The sequence below is a fragment of the Spinacia oleracea genome, chromosome 5, assembly GCF_020520425.1.
Source record: "Spinacia oleracea cultivar Varoflay chromosome 5, BTI_SOV_V1, whole genome shotgun sequence".
Lineage (NCBI taxonomy): Eukaryota > Viridiplantae > Streptophyta > Magnoliopsida > Caryophyllales > Amaranthaceae > Spinacia > Spinacia oleracea.
In genome coordinates this window covers 126,761,906-126,785,760 of record NC_079491.1, presented here as the reverse complement: position 1 = coordinate 126,785,760, position 23,855 = coordinate 126,761,906, and the positions used below count along the sequence as shown (strand labels likewise).

General features: G+C 40.2%; 1 protein-coding gene across 1 annotated transcript; it reads left to right on the top strand.

Annotated features, from left to right (window-relative positions):
• Positions 1–19,850: 19,850 nt before the first annotated feature.
• Positions 19,851–21,914, top strand: LOC110778264 (uncharacterized). Its single transcript, XM_056830092.1, has one exon. The coding sequence runs from the start codon at positions 19,851–19,853 to the stop codon at positions 21,912–21,914; it is 2,064 nt and encodes a 687-aa protein (XP_056686070.1).
• The last annotated feature ends 1,941 nt before the right edge of the window (positions 21,915–23,855 follow it).

Sequence of the window (23,855 nt, the reverse complement as noted above, 5' to 3'; positions counted from 1 at the left end):
TTGAATTAGCAAGTATACAGTCTATAACGAAAATACCTGAAGATGGAACGACTGTTCCGTTCTTCTGATCTTCCTTTAGCTTTGGACATTCTCTTTTGTAATGGCCTATTCCATCACAATAAAGACAGCTTGATGTGGACTTGTCCTGCTTTGATTTAGCATTGCCCTTGGACTTTCCACCTTTCTTGAATGGTCTCTTTCTAGCCTTGAGTAAATCTTTGGCTTCACAGTCCAGTACTATTTCAGCCTTTCTGACAAGGTGAATAAATTCTGCAACTGTTTCTTCTCTTGGTTCACTTAGGTATAGTTGCTTGAAGCGACCAAACCCACTGTGTAGTGAATTGAGCAAGACAGAGACCGCCATCCTTTCGCTTATTGGTGTTCCTAGTAGACTTAGGCGATCAAAATATGAACACATAAGATCCACATGGAACCTCAGTGGGACGCCTACCCTTTGTTTAGTGCGAAGGAGCTGAACATGTGTTTCTTGGACCTCCATCCTATAACACCTGTTGGGAGAAGTAACCTTTAGACCAGACATTGATTCAATCAACTCATGGACGTTCAGGTCCCTGTCCTCCGTACTTCCACGACAGATATCCCTCAGATTCTTGATGAGCGTAAAAGGTTCATATGCTACAAACCTTCTAGCCCAATCATCAGGGATATTGTTCAGCATGAGACTCATAACCTTTTTGAGATCCGCATCCCAGGCGTAAAATCTCTCAGGGGTCATGTCTCTGGCATAGTAGCTTGGCATGGGATGTGACAGTACATACTCAAGTCCATTGAGTTTGACTATTTCAACTAGCTTAGCTTCCCATTCAAGAAAATTTGTAAGGTTCAGCTTGACCATAAGCTCAGAACCCATGATGATGTTTTGATTGTTGTTTGCCATATTAAAACTACAATTGAAAAGAATAAACAAATAAATAACCATTCACAGTTTCTCTTAATAAACTTAAATTCTAGCATACATGCATAATTCAATGTTTATTAAGCATTTTATTCAATTTATGTGTTCCGGCAGGTGTGAATAAAATGATTCCAAGATCCTAAAATCATTGAAGAACTAAGCATAGTTTGTCGACTTAATCCTAGAACATCTTAGGTAAGCAAAAGCCTTTTGCTAATAGTCTAGAAACTATTCTTGGTTGTTAGGTATGTCTAAGAACTTATTAGGTAAACCTATCGAATTTGCCACGACATAAAAGGACTCCTTACTTATATCGTTGAGTTTCACCAAAACTAACATGTACTCACAATTATTTGTGTACCTTGCCCCTTTAGGACCAATAAGTAACACCTCGCTGAGCGAAAACTATTACTAGATTGATGTAAAGGATATCCAAGCAAGTGTATATTTTGGCATGGCACCTTTTAACTCAATTTTTAAGTTTGGAACTTAAGGCTCTTACTATGTTGGTTAGATTTTAAGTGAACTAAAATCCTTAATCATGCAACATAATCAAGCTTTTGATCTCATGCATTTTAAGACATATTTAAAACAATAAATAACTTAAAACATGCATAAGATATTTGTGATCTAGTATGGCCCGACTTCATCTTGAAGCTTTGACTTCAAAGTCCGTCTTGAAAATCTCCGTGGGAGGCACCATTTTCTTCAAATAGGATAAGCTATAACTAATTACAACTATTTGATGGTTCGCAGACCATATTTGAATTGAAAAATAACTTTGGTACTTTAGACCAATTACATTCAAATTAATGGTACGCAGACCATATTTTCTATCCTATTTGGGCCATACTAGTCACTTCATAACCTGCAAAACAGTACATATACAATATATACCATTCACCCATTCATTATCATGAATGGCCCACATAGCTGGTTAGTAAAACACATTATGCATCACGTAAACATTTGCAGCAATTAATCAAGGGCACCAATAATCTACCAATTATTCAGTCCTTATTAATTCTAATCAAGTTGTTTTAACCTTAAGGATTTGTAGACCTAATCAAGAGTTTATGACTAAAAAGCGCTCCCACTTAAACCAATAAATTCATATGCTTTACCAATTTTAAACATAAAAATGTATTTCTAGTCTAACCGGAAACATACAAATTTAATTAAAATTTAAAGCTCATATAAATTTATAATTGAATCCAAAAAGTTTAATTTAATTTCAGTCGCATTTAAATTAATTCATGATTTTAATTTTAGTAAAATAATTAGAATAAATAACATTTATTATAATTATAATATTCAAAATTAAAATCCAAGAAAATAATTTAAATTATTAATTTTAAAATTAATTAAAATTACGTGAACTGAAATTTTCAAATTAAACATTCAAAACGATCTAATCGTAACGCAAACACCCTGCGCATTGCACGCCCATGGGCCGCACGCACACAGCCACTGCTGGCCATGTGCGCGCAGCCCATGCGCTCGTCGCATAGCTGCTGCATCCCTATCGCAAGCCTACGCACGCATTGGTGCTCGCTGCGCGCGCCAGCGCTCATCGCACGCGAGCCATCGCTCGCAGTGCGCGCGCGACATCGCTCGCTGGGCGCGCGACATCGCTCGCTGGGCGCGCGAGCCATCGCTCGCTGGGCGCGCGACATCGCTCGCTGGGCGGGCGACATCGCTCGCTGTGCGCGCGATCAATGCTAGGCGCAGCGCTCGTGGCACGCGAGCTTGCGCTCGCTGCGCGCGAGGCTGCGCGCTCTTGTGCGAGGCAGCGCGCATTGTGGCGCAGCTCGCTTGCTGCCCACACGCGACTGCCTTGGCTCGCCCTACGCCCATGCCCATTCGTCCATTGCTCGTGGCACACGACACAAGGCAGGGCTGCTGCCTTGTGCTCGTGCACTACGCCCTTGCTCATTGCATTCGTGCCGCATGGGCGACGAGCTCCCTTGCTCGTCGTCGCATGCCCGCATTATACAACACCCCTTAAGGGTAACACGAAGCGTCCATTGCTTCGTGCGTGCAAGTTTTATGAACGAATCGCATAAAAATTTAAAATTTATATTTAAAATTAATGACAAATTAATAAATAATATTAATTTCATAATTTTAGGGCGAAAAAATCGAAAATTTATTATCCAATTGATTTCCGATTGTTATGGATTCAAGTCTAGGTCATAAAAAATTTAAAATTTATCGTAAATTTACAATTTTTATGGTGGTTTTTAATCATAGGTTTCTAATTAAATTACAATTAATTATGAAAATCAAATTAATTCTAAATTATTCTAATTTTCAACAAATTAATCATAATTACAAATTAGATTGCATAATTAACAAGACTAGGCATTCAAACTTGTTAAACATATGCAGTAGGTCAATCAAAAATTCAAGATTTATCAACAAGAATCGCAAATATTTAATTTAACATCTTAAATTTACGAAATTTTGCATTCGAAAAACTAAAACCTTCGAAAAGTCATAGTTAGGCTTCGAATTTGAGAATTCTGGGTTCGGCAGAAAAACACTATTTTTGTCAAAATTTTAGAATGCCTTTTACATGCGGAATTGACACAAAAATCACTCAATTCGGATGAGTAACGAAGAAACTGCCGAAAAACTGCGTACGTATAATTAAATAAACGCAATTTGCAATTAATTAACAATTACGAAAATTAATCACCCCTTTTAATTCTTGCAAATTTGTAATATTTAACCATGTTCATGCAATTTAGATTATGAAAATAATAAGGGGCTCGTGATACCACTGTTAGGTTATGATACATATGACAATTCATAAATCATGCGGAAAAACCATAAACCCAGGAAAACATATTATTTACACATAATCATTTAGCATAGATTAGATGCATACTCTTTGTTGCGTGCCTTCCCTAGCTGCGCCCGAACCGAACAAGAACAAGTCTTTAGGACTCCAAGTGTCGTCCCTCCGTAGATAGTCCACAGCACGTCCGGATCCGCCTTAAGATTGACCAACTAGAATCGCCCTTAAGGTACTATTATTTTCGGCACTTTATAGGCAAATGTGTGACTGAATTTTTCTCTCAAAAACTCACTTTGAATACTTTGAAACTTGTGTTATAAATTGTGAGCCCTAGCCTCATATTTATAGCGGTATGGAAAGGGAATCGAAATCCTATTCAGATACAAATTAATCAAACCTAGAATCCTACAAGAACTCTAATTTAATTAATTTATCAAATAGAATTAGGAATTCAATCATTAACCGAACTCTGCATGTTTTAGGAAACGTGCACGAACACAAACTCTTGCTCACACACGCACGGCAGCCACGATGGGCCCCATGCGTGCGCGCGAGCAGCAGCCCACTCAGCGCCCGCGCGCGCTGCGCGTGCTGTGCGCGCTGTGCGCGCTGCGCGCTGCGCGCAGCCTGCTGGGCCTGGCCTTGCGCTGGGCCTGGCGTGGCTGTTTGTGCGGCGCGCTTGGCTTGCTGGGCGATGGCCTGGCTTCGTGCTGGGCCTCGTCCGGCAGGCCTCGTCCGATGCTTATTCGTACGATGCGCTTCCGATTAAATTTTCCGATTCCGGAATTCATTTCCGATACGAACAATATTTAATATTTCCGATTCCGGAATCAATTTCCGTTTCGAACAAATATTTAATATTTCCGTTTCCGGAATTATTTTCCGATTCCGGTAATATTTCCGATTCTGACAATATTTCCGTTTCCGGCAATATTTCCGATTCTGGCAATATTTCCATTTCCGATAATATTTTCCGACACGTACCATGTTTCCGTTTCCGGCAACATCTACGACTTGGATAATATTTATATTTCCGATACGATCCATATTTCCGTTTCCGGCAATATCATCGTTTCCGGAGTATTCATTCCTTGCCTGTGACGATCTTAGCTCCCACTGAAACCAAGATCCGTCGGTTCCGAATATTCATAGATGGAGTATTTAATGCTATTAAATACTTGATCCGTTTACGTACTATTTGTGTGACCCTACGGGTTCAGTCAAGAGTAAGCTATGGATTAATATCATTAATTCCACTTGAACTGAAGCGGCCTCTAGCTAGGCATTCAGCTCACTTGATCTCACTGAATTATTAACTTGTTAATTAATACTGAACCGCATTTATTAGACTTAACATAGAATGCATACTTGGACCAAGGGCATTATTTCCTTCAAGATTTAGTGCTTCCAATTTTGAAAATGAGCCCGCACTTGACAGATTTAGTGCTGTCGATTTTGGAAATGAGCCCGCACTTGACATAGAAATGCGCAACACAAGCATAAAAATGACCCGCGCTTGATGTATAAATGAGCCACACTTGGCCTATAAATGAGCCGCACTTGATCTAGATTTGAAATATAACTGATTTCCCTCTACATGTATTATACAATTGGACCACACCACTAGTTAACCTCCATACATCACATAAAAAGTATCCAACTATATAAATAATTAAATTTAATAGCATATAATTGTAAATATCAAAGTCGATTACATTACAATAAGATGAACTAACTATCATCCATAATATAAGATTCACTACAAGAAAATATCAAAGACAATCACTGGTAATGAAGTTTGCCAACTTTCCTCGAACTTCATTTATCTCCCCAGTGGTGATGGGCTGCTTACTCAGATTGTTGAATACCTTAAGAAGATCGACCATCAAAAAAAACTTTAGTTATATAATAAATATTGTATCGCAAAATAAACTAAGACTTAATTTGCTCATAACAATGAAATAATGAACCGTACAAATAATAAAAACTTTCAACTAATGAACTTAGATAAGTATTTTAAATCCTTTACATGTTAAACATAATTAGTTTATGTTTCAAATACTCACTCTCACCTACTTTAGTCAAGTTATGCACATTTGAGGCTTGTTTGTTCATTATAGTTCATATTTTGACTAAAATGACTTATTTCGCTCCTAACTTTCAACTAATGAACTTAAATAAAAAAAATTAAACCTTTTACATGTTCATTAGGTTTAGTATAATGTTTTCAAAGACTCATTCTCACCTACTTTGGTCAAGTGATACATATTTAAGGCTCGTTTGATCATTACAGGTCACATTTTGACTAAAATGGTTTATTTCGCTCATAACTTTCAACTAATGAACTTAAATAAGTACTTTAAACCTTTTACATGTCAAAGATACTTAGTTTTAAGTTTCAAATACTCATTCTCACCTACTTTGGTCAAGTTATGCACATTTAAGCCTCGTTTGATCATTATAGGACACATTTTTTTTTTACTAAAATGGCTTATTTTGGTCTCAACTTTAAACTAATGAACCTAAATAAGTAATAAAAACCCTTTACATATTTATTAGACTTATTTTATTGTTTATAAGACTCAATTTCACCTACTTTGGGAAACTTATTCACATAAATCTTGAATTTTTGATTGACCTACTGTATATGTTTAACAAGTTTGAATGCCTATCCTTGTTAATTATGCAATCTAATTTGTAATTATGATTAATTTGTTGAAAATTGGAATAATTTAGAATTAATTTGATTTTCATAATTAGTTATAATTTAATTAGATACCTATGATTAAAAACCACCATAAAAATTGTAAATTTATGTTAAATTTTAAATTTTTATGACCTAGACTTGAATACATGTTAATCGGAAATCAATTGAATAATAAATTTTCGATTTTTCGCCCTAAAATTATGAAATTAATATTATTTATTAATTTGACATTAATTTTGAATATAAATTTTAAAATTTTATGCGATTCGCTCATATAACTTGCACGCACAAAGCAATGGACGCTACGTGTTACCCTTAAGGGGTGTTGTATAGTGCGGGCATATGACGACGAGCAAGGGAGCTCGTCGCCTATGCGGTACGAATGCAATGAGCAAGGCCATGGTGCACGAGCACAAGGCAGCAGCCCTGCCTTGTGTCGTGGGCTGTGTGCAATGGGCGAATGGGCGAGGGCGAGAGCAAGGCACGAGCAGTCGCGTGTGGGCAGCAAGCGAGCTGCGCCACAGCGCGCACTGCCTCGCGCAAGCGTGCGGAGCCTCGCGCGCAGCGAGCGCAAGCTCGCGTGCCACGAGTGCTACGCCCAGCATAGATCGCTCGCGCGCAACGAGCGCTATTGTGCGTGCGACAAGCGCTGCGCCCAGCGATGGCGTGCAGCGCGCTTGTTGCGACGTGCGACGAGCGCTGCGCCCAGCGATGGCAAGCAGCTCGCTATTGCGACGTGCGACGAGCGTTGCGCCCAGCGATGGGCTGCGGCAGCATGCTCGTGCGTCGAGCGCTGGCGCGCGCAGCGAGCACCAGCTCGCTTGATGCCTTGCGATGGTGAGCAGCAGCGATGCGAGGCAGCGCATGGGCTGCGCGCACATGGCCAGCGATGGCTGTGTGCGTGTGGCCCATGGGCGTGCGTTGCGTGGGATTGTTGCGTTGCGATTAGATCGTTTTGAAATTTTAATTTGAAATTTTCAGTTTACGTAATTTTTATTAATTTTAAAATTAATAATTTAAATTATTTTCTTGGATTTTAATTTTGAATATTGTAATTATAATAAATTTTATTTATTCTAATTATTTTACTAAAATTAAAATCATGAATTAATTTAAATACGACTGAAATTAAATTAAAAGTTGTGGATTCAATTATAAATTTATATGAGCTTTAAATTTTAATTAAATTTGTATGTTTCCGGTTAGACTAGAAATACATTTTTATGTTTAAAATTAGTAAGGAAAATTTGGTAATATTAATCCAACCTTTGGCCGATTTTCTTTTATAAAGCCCACCTACGACATATTTTTTAATAATCCCACCTATACCACCCAACGACTTTTATTGGGCCTAAAACGTCATAAACCTATTGTAGGCGATAATATGTCCCTACGTGGAAGTACTCTCCCTCGATATATTCAGTCATCATCATCAAATCATCACCATCTCGATGATTTTTTCACCGGTTATCGGTCACTTAAGCCCAATAAAAGTCGTTGGGTAGCAAAGGTGGGATTATTAAAAAATATGTCGTAGGTGGGATTAATAAAAGAAAACCGGTCAAAGGTTGGATTAATATTACAAAATTTTCCAATTAGTAAAGCATATGAATTTATTGGTTTAAGTGGGAGCCCTTTTTAGTCATAAACTCTTGATTAGGTCTACAAATCCTTAAAATTAAAACAACTTGATTAGAATTAATAAGGACTGAATAATTTGTAGATTATTGGTGCCCTTGATTAATTGCTGCAAATGTTTACGTGATGCATAATGTGTTTTACTAACCAGCTATGTGGGCCATTCATGATAATGAATGGGTGAATGGTACATATATTGTATATGTACTGTTTTGCAGGTTATGAAGTGACTAGTATGGCCCAAATAGGATAGAAAATATGGTCTGCGTACCATTAATTTGAATGTAATTGGTCTAAAGTACCAAAGTTATTTTTCAATTCAAATATGGTCTGCGAACCATCAAATAGTTGTAATTAGTTATAGCTTATCCTATTTGAAGAAAATGGTGCCTCCCACGGAGATTTTCAAGACGGACTTTGAAGTCAAAGCTTCAAGATGAAGTCGGGCCATACTAGATCACATTTATCTTATGCATGTTTTAAGTTATTTATTGTTTTTAAATATGGCTTAAAATGCATGAGATCATGGCTTGATTATGTTGCATGATTAAGGATTTTAGTTCACTTAAAATCTAACCAACATAGTAAGAGCCTTAAGTTCCAAACTTAAAAATTGAGTTAAAAGGTGCCATGCCAAAATATACACTTGCTTGGATATCCTTTACATCAATCTAGTAATAGTTTTCGCTCAGCGAGGTGTTACTTATTGGTCCTAAAGGGGCAAGGTACACAAATAATTGTGAGTACATGTTAGTTTTGGTGAAACTCAACGATATAAGTAAGGAGTCCTTTTATGTCGTGGCAAAATCGATAGGTTTACCTAACAAGTTCTTAGACGTACCTATCAACCAAGAGTGGTTTCTAGACTATTAGCAAAAGGCTTTTGCTTACCTAAAATGTTTTAGAATTGAGTCGACAAACTGTGCTTAATTCTTCAATGATTTTAAGATCTTGGAATCATTTTATTCACACCTGCCGGAACAATAAATTCGAATAAAACGCTAATAACTTGTTTGAATTGCATTGCTTTAATTTTCAAGTTATTATTCATGATAAATGTTTAGACTTTGCATGCTTCAATGTATGTTTTAATTATTGTTTATAATTAAAAATCTTGCACTGCAATAAATCCTTTTAGAAAGGTAACAGTAAATTTCCTCGATTGGTAGTGAATCCAAGAACGATTCACGGAAATGAGAGAAAGTGAGCAATTTAAAATGTACGTTTCTTATAGCGACTTTTATGGTTGTTTTCGAATATCAAAGTCGAATGACAAACCAATTGGTGCTTGTGAATTCAAAATACACTGTAGTTTTGAGATCATAAAGCATTGAGTTTAATACGCTCAGCTTTACCAATGGTTAACAACCTAATATCTTTGTCCATTTAATTGTCGAATGAGTCTAGTCCCTAGACATTCGAATAGATCGATGCTTAGAGAACTTTAGAAGCTTCTGGTAAGATCATCTAGTTGAAACTTAATGTTCAACATAAATTAAATGGTAAGAACCTTGTTGGAGTGACATTGGACATGTCTAACAAAGTATAAAAGTCAACACTAAAGAATTCAATTCTTAAGACTATAAGAAAGGGTACAAGAAATAGGAAAACAAGGAACAAGTGAAAGGAATTTACGATTCCATTTCTATCTAAAAGTTAATATTTAAAGAGAAGTGACCTAGCAATCAAACTTCCTTGGTATCATATACCGCTTGAGGTTCTTACTTCGGTAATAACTCAAACAATGGAAGCTAGGCTACACTAATGACCTACAAGTGGGAAATGAAGCATGGCAATGCTACATTAGTTGTAGGATCATCTAGTTTGTTTTAAGTCCTTTCAAAGGCTGGAACTTAATGGCTATTTTGTTCCATAATCAACATACCTAAATTTCTGTTTTCAAACACAGAAAGACTCACATTCAAGAAAAACAAAAACAATGTTTGTTTGTTTATTTGAATGAAATGGTCATTTACGGGTTGAGTCAATTTGCTTGATTAAAACAAACAACTCTTTAACAATAAAAACTTTACTAGGTTCAAATCAAACCCTTGATTTGAGTTCCACTAATCTTTGGCATTGTTGCTTAGACCATGTCAACAAGTTAACATTCAAAAGCTCTATTTTGATGGACTTTTGAAAGTTCATTGATTTCTAGATCAATTTAAGACGACTAGTCTTACTTGTTGAAAGTAACAAAAGATATGAACTATTGTTAGAACGCCTAGACAATAGAGTTCAAAGCTAAAGAAAGATTTTATGACTTTATTATTTCACATGGATTTGAGTGAATATAGGTTTATTTACTCAATGTGATATAAGTTTGAATCTGTTTGGCTAGTTCAAAGATTCAGAAGTATAAATCCCACTTGGCAAGAAATCATAAAGATCTAGGTTAAGATCATGTTGATAAGTCAAGAATGATCATCAATGATTGTGTGTAGTAAAATTCACAATCTACTCCATAAGATATGGCATATCTAAGTTGGAATAATCGAAGTCGATTAGTAATTGATTCGATCAATGATGAATCATAAAGACTTTTCCTATAATTTCTAAAACAAAATGCTCAACTACCACCAACTAAACCAAATTCGTCAAAGCTATTGAAAAGTAATATCAGAATATCTTTTCAAATATATATATCTAGAGAGTTGCTAGACTCAGTGGGAGCTTAGTGTTTGTCATTTAACAAACTAAGGCCCAAGTATAGATATATGTTTCATTGTGATTTATTCAAATGAGACACAAGGGTATTGTTTCTACCACGAATTTTTGAGAACATAATGTTTGTTTGCTCGAAATAATGTCCTTTTGGAGATTCGTTTCCAAAATGACAAGTGGGAGAAAATAGACCTCGAAAGTCTTCGAGGCGAACAACAAACATAAACGGACATTCCGGAGGCTTTTCGAAGTGCTTCAGAAAACCCAAACTTATTCTTTAAGGACTTTAGAAGTGGCTTTAAAGAATAGACTTCTCTTAGAAGACTTTACAAGTGCTTCAAGGAGAACAGAATATTAAAAGGACTTTCAAGTGGCTATTGATATTCTGTTGTTTGATGTTCTATACCCAAGTAGGCATAGAGTTCAAATCACTGAAACTATGAGATTCTTCTATTAGATAGTGAAGAAACATAGAGATCACGTCAATGAAACTATGAGATTCTTCTATTAAATAGTGAAGAAACCTACAACTTGCAGTCAAACTATTATCATATAGATTAATGAGTTTGTGACTTGTAAGAAAGCTATGATGAAATATAGATTCCCTAAAATGGTTAGAGGCCATATATAGACTATATGTTTAATTGGTTAAAGACCATAAAACATACTCAATGTTTTGATGACAAAATTGAAATTTTGTTGATTTGCAAGAATAGTTTCACACCTATTGGTTGCAAGTTTGTTTTAAGGATAAAAACCATCAAACATGGAATTGTGTTCACACACAAAGCTAGATTAGTTGCTAAAGGTTACAAGCAAATTCATGGCATGGATTGTGTTGAAACCTCATGCATAATCGTAATCCTCAAGTCTATAAATCAAGCAATGATTGCATATTGGTACATATGGCAATTGGATGACAAAACAATTCCTCAATAAAATTTTGGAATAAACTATGTACATGGTATGTCATAGGATTTGTGGATCCAAATAAATGCTTGAAAAGGAAAGCTAGCTTATGAAATCTAAGTACAGATTTAAGCAAGCAATTGGGAATTAGAAATGTATTTTAGTGAAACTAATAAGTATTTTAGTTTCATAAAATGTACGTGATTCTTATAGATATATAAGAAGTTTAGTGGGAGTACGTAAAACTTAATTGGTCCTATGTGTATCACACATATCTCTCTATTGTGAAATAACATTCAAATGCTAATGACTTAGATTTGAAATTATTCATCAATGATGGACCATGGCGAAACTTAGTACATACTGGGTATTAAGATCTATTTACAAAGATCTTATAATATTGTTTTGGATTAAGTAATAGCATTTACTAAATCAAACACGAAATACTCCATTGGAGATATTCGACCCATGTGAATAAATCTAAGTAAAAGATGTCTGAACTATGTATAAGCGTTTACTAAGTTAAACATCAAAGGATCTAAGTAAGATTCTTAACCTATATTATATGTCAAAGAATTTAGATAGATTTAGTATCTACTGAAACTAGATGAGCTAAAGTTACATGAATAGAATTCAATTGGAATTATTCTGCAAAAGAATTTATCATGTATGATATAATATGAGGATCGCCAAAAACGTATCGTATGACTTTAGGCATGACGAACATATACCAATCTCTATTGATCTAAGTGAAGATCAACTAGATTGAGATCAAGAAAACTTATGGTACTTGAAAAGGTACATAGGAATAGTTCTTGATTCAAGGAAATAAAGATATGCTAAATATTGATGCTACACGCATAAACACTGGCAAAGGATCAAGCAAGATTCCCTTGGAATTAAACCATTGATAAGGACGAGCTATAGAGCATCGTGTTTTGAAATGGCAACATGGGTTGGAGACCATGAGTTTTTGCGTGGGAAATTAAAATATTAATTTCTATGTTCCAAAGATACAGCTGGAAAGTCTTCCACATATCTGTGAACTGCTTGGATAAGTAAATCCAAACAAAGCATCAATAGCAACCTAAACAGTTGAAGTAAAAGTACTTATTGCCTAAGAAGCAATAAAACAGAGTTGTTTATGTTAATGAGTTCTTCATTGAACTTGGGAAGATCACATGTCTGTTGACTTAATGGTTCTTCATTGCAAAATGCGTAGTACCACTAATGTAGCAAGAAAGACTAGATCACAAAATAAACATACTCAAAAGATCTTATCATCATATTTCGAAGAACATTCGATGAAAAGGATATTAAGATTGGCAAAGCATGATAACTAAACCTATGCAACAAGTGAGAAGCAACACTTACATTGTAGCACTGGAAATCAAGCATAGCTTTGAAATTCCATGAACTGTTTTAGAAGATGGGTTTGAGGCCCATGGTTGTAAAACATTGGGGTTGAACATTTATCATATATGAAATGTATTTTCATATTCCATTTAATCTTGGTTTAGTATTAAATGATGAGTCCCTTCAATTTGACGAAATATTCAAGATAGACTGTCAGGACCAGTCCTGTGACTAAGAAATGTCTATCAAGTGAACTTGAATGTCAAAGGTTGAAAATGGTCCCTAGTCGGAGTTTTCTATAAAATTGGACGCATAGAAAACGTTAGACGATTAGAATGCAAGATGACTAGTAGTTCTGTTTCTTGAACTATGTGGACATGCATAGATACTTACTTTGGGAAGACTAGTATCGGACAAGACCTATGAAACTTTACTGTAAGAGATGAAAATCTGTCATAAGTAAATTTCATTAAAATTATTAGACACTAAATCCTCAATACCTGAGTGATTTGAGATTACTTGTTTGAGAACTGGTTGCTTTGACGTTGACCAACCGTCGCACCGTAAAAGGAGGCTATAAAGGCAACGCTCAGGTAATCACCTATCAAACGAAGTCTAATCTCAAGATCACAAGATTGGGATTGTCCTCCCATAAATCGGGATGAGATGCTTAAAAGTTGTACAAGGCCACTCGGAGAGCTAGAAACTGTGAAATGCATGGCCGTGATCGGATGAATCATAGGCTATGATTATCTGTTTATTTGATCAGTTGAACTCTAAAACCGAGGAACACCTCTAGACATAATAAGGATGACAACTCTTACCTTATGTTCAAGAGCAAGCATCGAGCGACAAAGGAATTAGGAAATGCACACTTGTCCCTAAGGACAAGTGGGAGACTAAAGGAAATAATGCCCTTGGTCCAAGTATGCATTCAATGTTAAGTCTAATAAATGCGGTTCAGTATTAATTAACAAGTTAATAATTCAGTGAGATCAAGTGAGCTGAATGCCTAGCTAGAGGCCGCTTCAGTTCAAGTGGAATTAATGATATTAATCCACAGCTTACTCTTGACTGAACCCGTAGGGTCACACAAATAGTACGTAAACGGATCAAGTATTTAATGGCATTAAATACTCCATCTATGGATATTCGGAATCGACGGATCTTGGTTTCAGTGGGAGCTGAGATCGTCACAGGCAAGAAATGAATACTCCGGAAACGATGATATTGCCGGAAACGGAAATATGGATCGTATAGGAAATATAAATATATCCAAGTCGTAGATGTTGCCGGAAACGGAAACATGGTACGTATCGGAAAATATTATCGGAAATGGAAATATTGCCGGAATCGGAAATATTGCCGGAAACGGAAATATTGTCAGAAACGGAAATATTATCGGAATCGGAAAATAATTCCGGAAACGGAAATATTAATATTTGTTCGAAACGGAAATTAATTCCGGAATCGGAAATATTAAATATTGTTCGTATCTGAAATAAATTCCGGAATCGGGAATTTAATCGAAAGCGTATCGTACAAATTAGCATCGGACGAGGCTCGCTAGACGAAGGCCCAGCACGAAGCCAGGCCATCGCCCAGCAAGCCACACGCATCACCAACACACGCCAAAGCCTCGACCAGGCCCAGCGCAAGCCAGGCCCAGCCGAAGCCATGGGCGCGCGCGGACAGTAGCATGGGCCGAGCGCTGTGCGCTCAGCATGGGCCGCAAGGCCTGCGCGGGTGTACGGTGCTCGTGCGATGCTCGTGTGCGAATCCTAAAGCTATCGGGATTCGATAAAAGATTAAATCCTAAACCTATTAGATAAAGTTTATTTAAATAGAGTCCTTGCAGGATTCTAATTAAATAAATTAGTATCCTAATAGGATTCCAATTCCTTTTCCATACCTCTATAAATAAGGGCCTAGGGTCATTATTTATACAAGTTTTTCAAGTATTCAAAGCTAGGATTTTTAAGCAGAAAAATCAGCCATATCTCTTGCCCATTTAGCCGAAAATAAGTAGTACCTTAAGGGCGATTCTAGTTGGTCAATCTTAAGGCGGATCCGGACGTTCTGTGGACTATCTACGGAGGGACGACACTTGGAGTCCTAAAGACTTGTTCTTGTTCGGTTCGGGCGCAGCTAGGGAAGGCACGCAACAAAGAGCATGCATCTAAACTATGCTAAATAATTATGTGTAAATAATATGTTTTCCTGGCTTTATGGTTTTTCCGCATGATTTATGAATTGTCATATGTATCATAACCTAACAGGTGAGTCTTGTTCAGGTAGTGCCTAAGAAAGGGGGCACAAATGTGGTGAGAAATGAAAAAAATGAGTTGATACCAACTAGGGTAGTCACAGGTTGGCGCATGTGCATTGATTATAGGCGTCTTAATGTTGCTACTAAAAAGGACCATTTTCCCCTTCCCTTCATTGATCAAATGTTAGAAAGGCTAGCCTGTCACAAGTTTTTCTGTTATCTGGATGGTTATTCTGGTTTCTTTCAAATTCCCATACATCCAGACGACCAGGAAAAGACCACCTTCACCTGTCCCTATGGTACCTTTGCATATCGTAGGATGCCTTTTGGTCTGTGTAATGCACCTGCTACTTTCCAACGTTGCATGATGAGTATCTTTTCTGATTTTATTGAGTCTATCATGGAAGTGTTTATGGATGATTTTAGCGTCTATGGTACTTCTTTTGATTCTTGCTTGCTAAATCTGACTAAAGTTTTGAAAAGATGTGAAGAGTGCAATTTAGTCTTGAACTGGGAAAAGTGTCATTTCATGGTTACTGAAGGGGTAGTTTTGGGACATTTGATATCTGATAAGGGAATTCAGGTGGATCGAGCTAAGGTCCAAGTGATTGAACAATTACCCCCTCCAGTTAATGTGAAGGGTGTTAGAAGTTTTCTTGGTCATGCGGGGTTTTATCGCCGCTTTATCAAGGATTTTTCTAAAATTGTTAAACCACTTACCCAGCTCCTCCTCAAGGATGCCCCGTTTGTGTTTACTGATGCTTGTCTTGAAGCCTTTGACAGGATTAAACAAGCACTGATTTCGGCTCCCATCATTCGTTCTCCCGAATGGGATCTTCCGTTTGAGATAATGTGTGATGCAAGTGATTATGCAGTTGGGGCAGTTCTGGGTCAGAGAAAGGAGAAGGTTTTACATGCCATCTATTATGCAAGTAAGACCTTAGATGAAGCTCAAGTTAATTATGCTACTACTGAGAAGGAGCTTCTAGCTATAGTCTATGCCTTGGATAAATTCCGCACCTATCTGATTGGATCCAAGGTGATAGTCTATACTGACCATGCGGCCCTTAAGTATCTGCTCTCTAAGAAGGAAGCCAAGCCTAGGCTTATTCGATGGATACTACTGCTACAGGAGTTCGATCTAGAGATCCGCGACAAGAAGGGGGCTGAGAATGTGGTTGCAGATCACTTGTCTAGATTGAGGTATGGCGATGGTAAGGGATCTACACCGATTGATGATTCATTTCCGGATGATCATTTACTTGCACTTGCCAGTTAGTCACCATGGTTCGAAGATTTTGCTAACTACATTGTGGGGAGAATTCTTCCGGCCGATCTTTCATATCAACAGAAGACGAAATTCCTACATGATGTCCGGTTTTACTTTTGGGACGACCCTTATTTGTTTCGTGAGACTGCTAAAGGGTTGTACAAGCGTTGTATTCCAGAATGGGAAGTTCAAGGTGTTATCAGTAGGTGTCATTCTTCACCTTATGGTGGTCACCATGGACCGTCTAAAACAAACGCTAAGTTGTCACAATGTGGTTTTTACTGGCCTACTATGTTCAAGGATGCACAGGCTTTTATTATGGCTTGTGATGCGTGCCAGAGGGCTGGCACTATTTCGAGGAGGTATGAGATGCCACAGAACGGGATCCTTGAGGTTGAGATTTTTGATGTGTGGGGAATTGATTACATGGGACCATTCCCATCGTCCAAGGGTAACTTGTATATCCTTGTTGCTGTAGATTATGTGTCAAAGTGGGTGGAAGTCGTTGCCTCACCTACTAACGATGCTAAGACAGTCATCTCCCTGTTCAAGAAGATCATTTTTCCTAGATTTGGGGTTCCGCGCGCTTTGATCAGTGATGGAGGGTCACACTTCCATGAGAGGCCTCTGGATGCGCTCCTGCGCAAGTATTGGGTTTATCACCGCACTGGGCTAGCCTACCACCCTCAGACGAGTGGTCAAGTTGAGGTCTCCAACCGAGAGATCAAATCTATCCTTGAGAAAGTGGTGGCGAAGTCTAGGAAGGATTGGAGCGATAAGCTAGATGATACTCTATGGGTTTACAGAACCGCCTTTAAGACACCTATTGGTACCTCCCCGTATCGGTTGGTGTATGGCATGGCGTGTCACTTACCAGTAGAAATGGAGTATAAGGCTTATTGGGCAATCAAACAGCTCAACATGGATGCAAAGCTAGCCGGTGAGAAGCGGTTACTTCAATTGGGTGAGCTCGATGAATTCCGACTACAAGCCTATGATAGTGCCCGGATTTACAAGGAAAAGACCAAGAAGTGGCACGACAATCACATTTTCCATAGAGAGTTCGCGGTGGGCGACAAGGTTCTACTTTTTAACTCTAGGCTTACGTTATTTCCTGGAAAACTTAAGTCTAGGTGGTCTGGGCCGTTCACCGTGACTATGGTAAGCAAGTTTGGGTCTGTTGAAGTAGAGAATGAGAATGGTGAACGATTCAAGGTCAACGGGCAACGTCTGAAGTTGTACCATGATGGGGCTATTGTAGGAGTGGTTGAGGTCCATCACCTCAATCCCTCTGCCTCATAGACTGCATATTCAAGGTAACAAGGTCGAGCGGGACCTAGAAATAAACCAGCGCTTTGCGGGAGGCAACCCGTATTTTATCGCTTTAGTAGTGTAAGTTTGATTTTTTTTTTTTTATATTCTATTTTTGTGTGTTTAGTTAGTGTTTCCCATACCTAAGTGTGTTTAAGTAGTGTTTTTGGTGTTAGTGAGGCGAGAAGAGGGCATTACGCTGTTTGGGTGTTTAATAATGTGCAAGCCTAAAGCTCCAAGTTCAAGGAAGTGAAATTACGCACAAGGCCAAGCACGCTGCACACCGCCCGATCCGAATCGGGCGAGGTGCACCCGATCGGGCGCGCACGGATGAGTTTAATGCAGATTAATTTTGCCCGATCGGGCGCAGCATGCCCGATCGGGCGGACTAGCGAGTGGAATGCTCGATCGGGCGAAATTATTTTGCCCGATCGGGTGGTCTGGCGAGTGCAATGCCCGAGTCGGGCGATGGTCTGCCCGATCGAGCGCAGAAGGCGAGTGGCATGTCCGATCGGGCGAAATTATTTTGCCCGATCCGGCGGTTGATGAAAAGTTCGTGGAAAAAGTCAAGGAAGATTCTGAGGAGAAAAAGTCAAGAAAAATAGCTTTCGCAAAACGCCCGATCCGGATCGGGCGAGGTGCGCCCGATCGGGCGCGCACGTATGATAAGAAAAGGATCGCAAACCGCCCGATCGGGCGGAAAGTCGCCCGATCGGGCGAGACGCGATTTCAGCGATAAACTCACAAATTCTCTTTTCTTTCTTCACTTCCTCTTCATCTTCAACCTAACTTTCTCTCACTTCCTCCATTAAACCCTAACTTCCAAAAACTTCCAACCACCATATCTCCCTCAAATCTCCACCAAATTCAACAATTTTTTTCATCAAAATCATCCTCTCATCATCTTGTACAACCTACACCTAACCTATTTGAGTTTTCTCTCATCCCCACAAAATCCCCAAATTCACCAAAAAAGCTCAAAAACTCAAAAAATCAGATTTTTCATCAATGGCAAACCGACCACAAAGGAAATGCACAAGGGTACCAAGAAATCAACATGAAGCTTCCACGAGCCGAGCTCGGGAAGCGACACCGCCACCTCCGCCGCCGCATTTCGAGCCCGACACGGATTTTCCGGATGTCATCTTTATTACGGAGGAGCAACGAGCACGATTCATGCACCTCAAATTGAGGGAGGTAATCCCTACTCGCTTTATATGTCAAAAATCCTTGCATAAAATGGGAATTGAGCGTGATGTCTGTTATCCCACTTTTTGGACTAACGACATAACCGCTCTAACGTTTGATCATGTCGTGTCAACCAGGTTCTGTCGTGTCGCAGGTAAACATAGTTCCAGGGAGATACGTCCGACGTAGCGTCGTACGACGAGGCATAAACGACGAAGGACGGGCGACAACGCGCAGGCAACAGAGACGCGTCCTCGAGGAACAGGCTGATAAAGATAAGTTAACCTAAGCCCATGATAGGCAGCGCCGTCACACTAGCAGGAATGAGTCCAAGACATGCGCGAGAAGCACGGAGGTGGTTGAAGACTAAAGAGACGTGTGACAAAGATATCCCTATCTTTGTGGGATTCTCTCAACCAACTAGACCGTTGGAAATATCCTATAAAAGCATGAAGACGATGACAAGCGAGGCACATGTTAACTCAAGCACTCACATTCTCAAGCTATTAAGCATTCATATTATTCTTGTACTCGCTCTTTAATTTTGCTACATTGATCTCTAGAATAATACACGAACAATCAGATAGGAAACTTAGTGGATTGATAGCCTCATAGCTATCCGCGGTTTTTTACCTTATTCCTGGGTTTTCCGCGTCAACACTTCTCTGTGTCGTGTCTCTTTGTCTATCTTTATTTGATTCTTGCTTAGTTAGTGTCGACCCAAGACAAAGGTCGCCTCTAGAAGAAATTTGGCATAAACAGTTTGGCGCCGTCTGTGGGGACATTAACTAGGTTTCACACAAAATCACCCTACACACTATGACTACTGAAGAGATGACGCTCGCAGAGATGAAAGCGGCCTACGAGAAGGCCCAAGCAGAGCTGGCCCAAGAAAGGGCCTCCATTAAAAACCTCCAGAAGGAGCTCGACTCTGTGAAAAGTACCAAGTATCAATCGCGTTACAAGCTAGGTGCAAAACCGAAGAAGTTGATATTCGAGATGAATGACGACTCCGAGGACCTGTCCGACGGCGAAGAGCCACATGGGGAAGAGGATGAAGCAACACCGGACCCCGTCACCAAGCACCTAAATAAGATGGAAACTCACATGAAGAAGCAATGCTCGTTGATGCTGAAGCTGATGACCAAACTGCCAGGGGCACCCACGCCCGTGGAAACCGAACCCACCGACGGGTATGCAGCGTCGCCGTTCTGTGGAGCGATCGCTAGGGTGACGGTACCACACCAGCTCCGACTCCCTACCTGGACCACCCTGTACGACGGAACGTCTGATCCATACAGACACGTCAACGTCTACAAGCAGCGAATGTGGCAGATCGGCATCCCCTACGACCTGGTCGAGCCCGTCATGTGCAAATCCTTCGGAGGAACCCTCGACGGAGCAGCCCTGGAATGGCTCATGAACATAACACCTGGATCCATCTTCTGCCTGTCCGACCTCATCAACGCCTTCTACCAACAATTCGCCAACAGTCGCCAGTTGGAGAAACAAACAAGTGACCTCTATCGGTTGGTCCAAGGACCTACCGAGTCGGTACGCGATTATTTTAACCGTTTTAATTGTGAGAAAATTAGTATAAAAAACTGTGATGTCAGGACAGCCATCGAAGCATTCAAGAGAGGTCTCATCCCCAACTCGGAGCTGTACCGGGAACTAACCAAATATCCCTGTGCAACCTTCGAAGAGGTCAGATCGAGGGCCATTGCCCAGATGCGGATTGAAGACGACGAGATTACACGAATGGTTTCTCAGCGACCAGCAGGGGGCAGCAGCGACAGGAGGTCGTACACCCCAAGGAACAACAGCTGGAGACACCAACCGTACAACCGCCAGAACCAGGTACAAAATGTCAATCAATATGATGATACTAACAATGTTTATAGGAGTGAACGGGTCGTTTATCCCCCCATCTCTGAGTATGGCTTCAACGTCCACATTGGAGGAGTGGTGAACGCCCTTCAAAGTGTAGGTGGTACCGTCAGATGGCCTAAGAAGAGCGACAGGCCAGACTCTACGAAGGACATGAGCAAGTGGTGCGACTTCCACCGCGACAATGGCCACACAACCGAGGAATGCATCTCCCTCAAAAAGGAGGTAGCGTATCTACTGAAAAGAGGCCACCTGAAGGACCTACTGAGTGACAAAGGAAAGGAGACGTACAACAAGGACAACAACTCCCAACCCAACCCAGCACCAAGCGGCGACCGGCCGGCCCCGCCCATGTTCGAAAAAGTGGTAAACGTTATTTCTGGTGGTTCAGATATATGTAGACTAACTTCTTCTGCAGCTAAAAAAATCAACAGAGGAGAATCTGAAGCCGTCAAAGAGGGGCATACCGAAGACGAGGTAGCACTCGACAAGTCATTAGCAGCGATGATAATAACCTTCGACGACTCAGATTCAACCGACGCACAACAGGAACATCATGACGGGCTAGTCATATCGCTCCCAATAGGCAACGCTCTCATCAAAAGGATATTGATTGACAACGGCAGTTCAGCTAATGTACTGTTCCTAGAGGCTCTGCAAGAAATCGGACTAGACGAAAAGAGTATAATCAGAAGGTCGACAGTCCTAGTAGGATTCAGTGGAGAATCGCTACGAACGGTAGGGGAGATATCGCTGCCCACGTACGCAGAAGGTGTTAATGTGATGACCAAGTTCAACGTCGTCGACTGCCCATCAGCATACAACGTCATTTTAGGACGACCATGGATCCACAAAATGAAAGCGGTGCCGTCGACATACCACCAGTCAATCAAGTTCCCAACCAAATGGGGAGTTATGGAAATCAAGGGACAACAAAGAGACGCAAAGAAATGTTATGAAACGGCGCTGAAACCATCAAAGTCATCCATCTAGCAATTACAGCCAGGGTCGACGGTAGACGACCCCGACGACCAACAGATCGATGAGATAATACTAGATCAGACAAAGCCAGACCGAGTAGTAAGGATCGGAGCGTCGCTACCTGACAACATCAAAAGTCAGATAGTGTCATTCCTAAGAGAAAACTCGGACTGCTTCGCTTGGTCGCACGAGGACATGACAGGAATCAGCCCGGATGTCATCACCCACAAACTCAATGTCGACCCCAACTTTAAGCCAGTGAAGCAGAAACAACGAAAATTCGCACCTGAGAGAAACAAAATCATAGACGAAGAGATCCAAAAACTGATAGATTCCGGGAAAGTCAGAGAAGTCAAGTATCCAGATTGGTTAGCAAATGTCGTCGTCGTCAGTAAAAAGAACGGAAAGTGGAGAGTTTGTATCGATTTCACAGACATCAACAAAGCATTCCCTAAAGACCCATTCCCGCTGCCGCATATCGACGCCCTGGTCGACGCCACTGCCGGACATGAGCTACTAACATTTATGGATGCCTACTCCGGATACAACCAAATCCTTATGCACCCAGACGACCAGGAAAAAACATCTTTTGTAACAGATAGAGGAATTTATTGCTATAAAGTCATGCCTTTTGGTCTTAAAAATGCAGGTGCGACATACCAACGATTGGTCAACAAGATGTTCAAAGACCAACTTGGAGACACGATGGAGGTCTTCATCGACGACATGCTAGTAAAATCAAGGAAGGCTGACGACCATGTCGAACACCTATGACAATCCTTCTACATATTGAGGAAATACGGTATGAAACTTAACCCGACTAAATGTTCTTTCGGAGTGTCTGCAGGGAAATTCTTAGGTTACATCGTCACCCAAAGAGGAATCGAGGCTAGCCCCGACCAGGTGCGCGCAATCATCAACATTCAATCCCCCAGGAACATAAAAGAGGTACAGCGCTTGACAGGAAGAGTGGCGGCGCTAAATCGTTTTATCTCGCGGTCGTCGGACAAGTGTCGTCTATTCTACGACGTCCTGCGCAAAAACAAAGGTTTTAGCTAGTCCGACGACCACGAAACAGCCTTGCAAAACCTCAAAAAATACATGATGTCGCCACCCCTCCTGTCCAAGCCCAAAGAAGGCGAAGTCCTACAACTCTACCTAGCCGTCAGCTCCACAGCAGTTAGTGCGGTCCTAGCTCGAGAAGACGAAACGCAACAGCTACCTATTTACTACATCAGTAAGTCACTACTAGAAGCGGAAACCAGGTATTCCTCCCTCGAAAAACTCGTTTTAGCACTAGTTACTGCAGCCAGAAAACTAAGGCATTATTTCGAAACCCACCAAATAGTGGTGATGACTAACTACCCAATCAAGTCTGTGATGCGTAGACCAGAACTAACAGGTTGAATGGAGAAATGGACGATGGCGCTAGGAAGCTTCGACATCAAATACCAACCAAGAACGGCGGTAAAATCGCAGGCCCTAGCAGACTTTGTGGCAGACTTTAGCCCCGACTTGGAGAGAATAGCAGACGACGAAGTCAAACTCATCAATAACGTAGAAGAGGTATGGACGCTCTTCATCGACGGTTCATCTAACTTCCGCGGTGCAGGTCTAGGCGTCGTGCTAAAGTCACCCCAAGCGGACATGATAGCACAGGCCATATGCTGCGATTTCAAAGCGACAAACAACGAAGCAGAATACGAGGCGTTAATCGCCGGATTGACGCTAGCTGAAGAACTGGGGGCAAGCAGACTCAACATAATCAGCGACTCACAATTAATCGTCAACCAGATCAGCGGCGACTATGAGGCTAAAGACCTGAAAATGACCTTATACCTCGAAAAAGCAAAAAAGCTAGCCTCCAAATTTAAACCCCTCTCCATTAAACAAGTGCCACGAGACTTGAACACACAAGCCGACGCCCTTGCCAATCTAGGATCCGCACTCAGA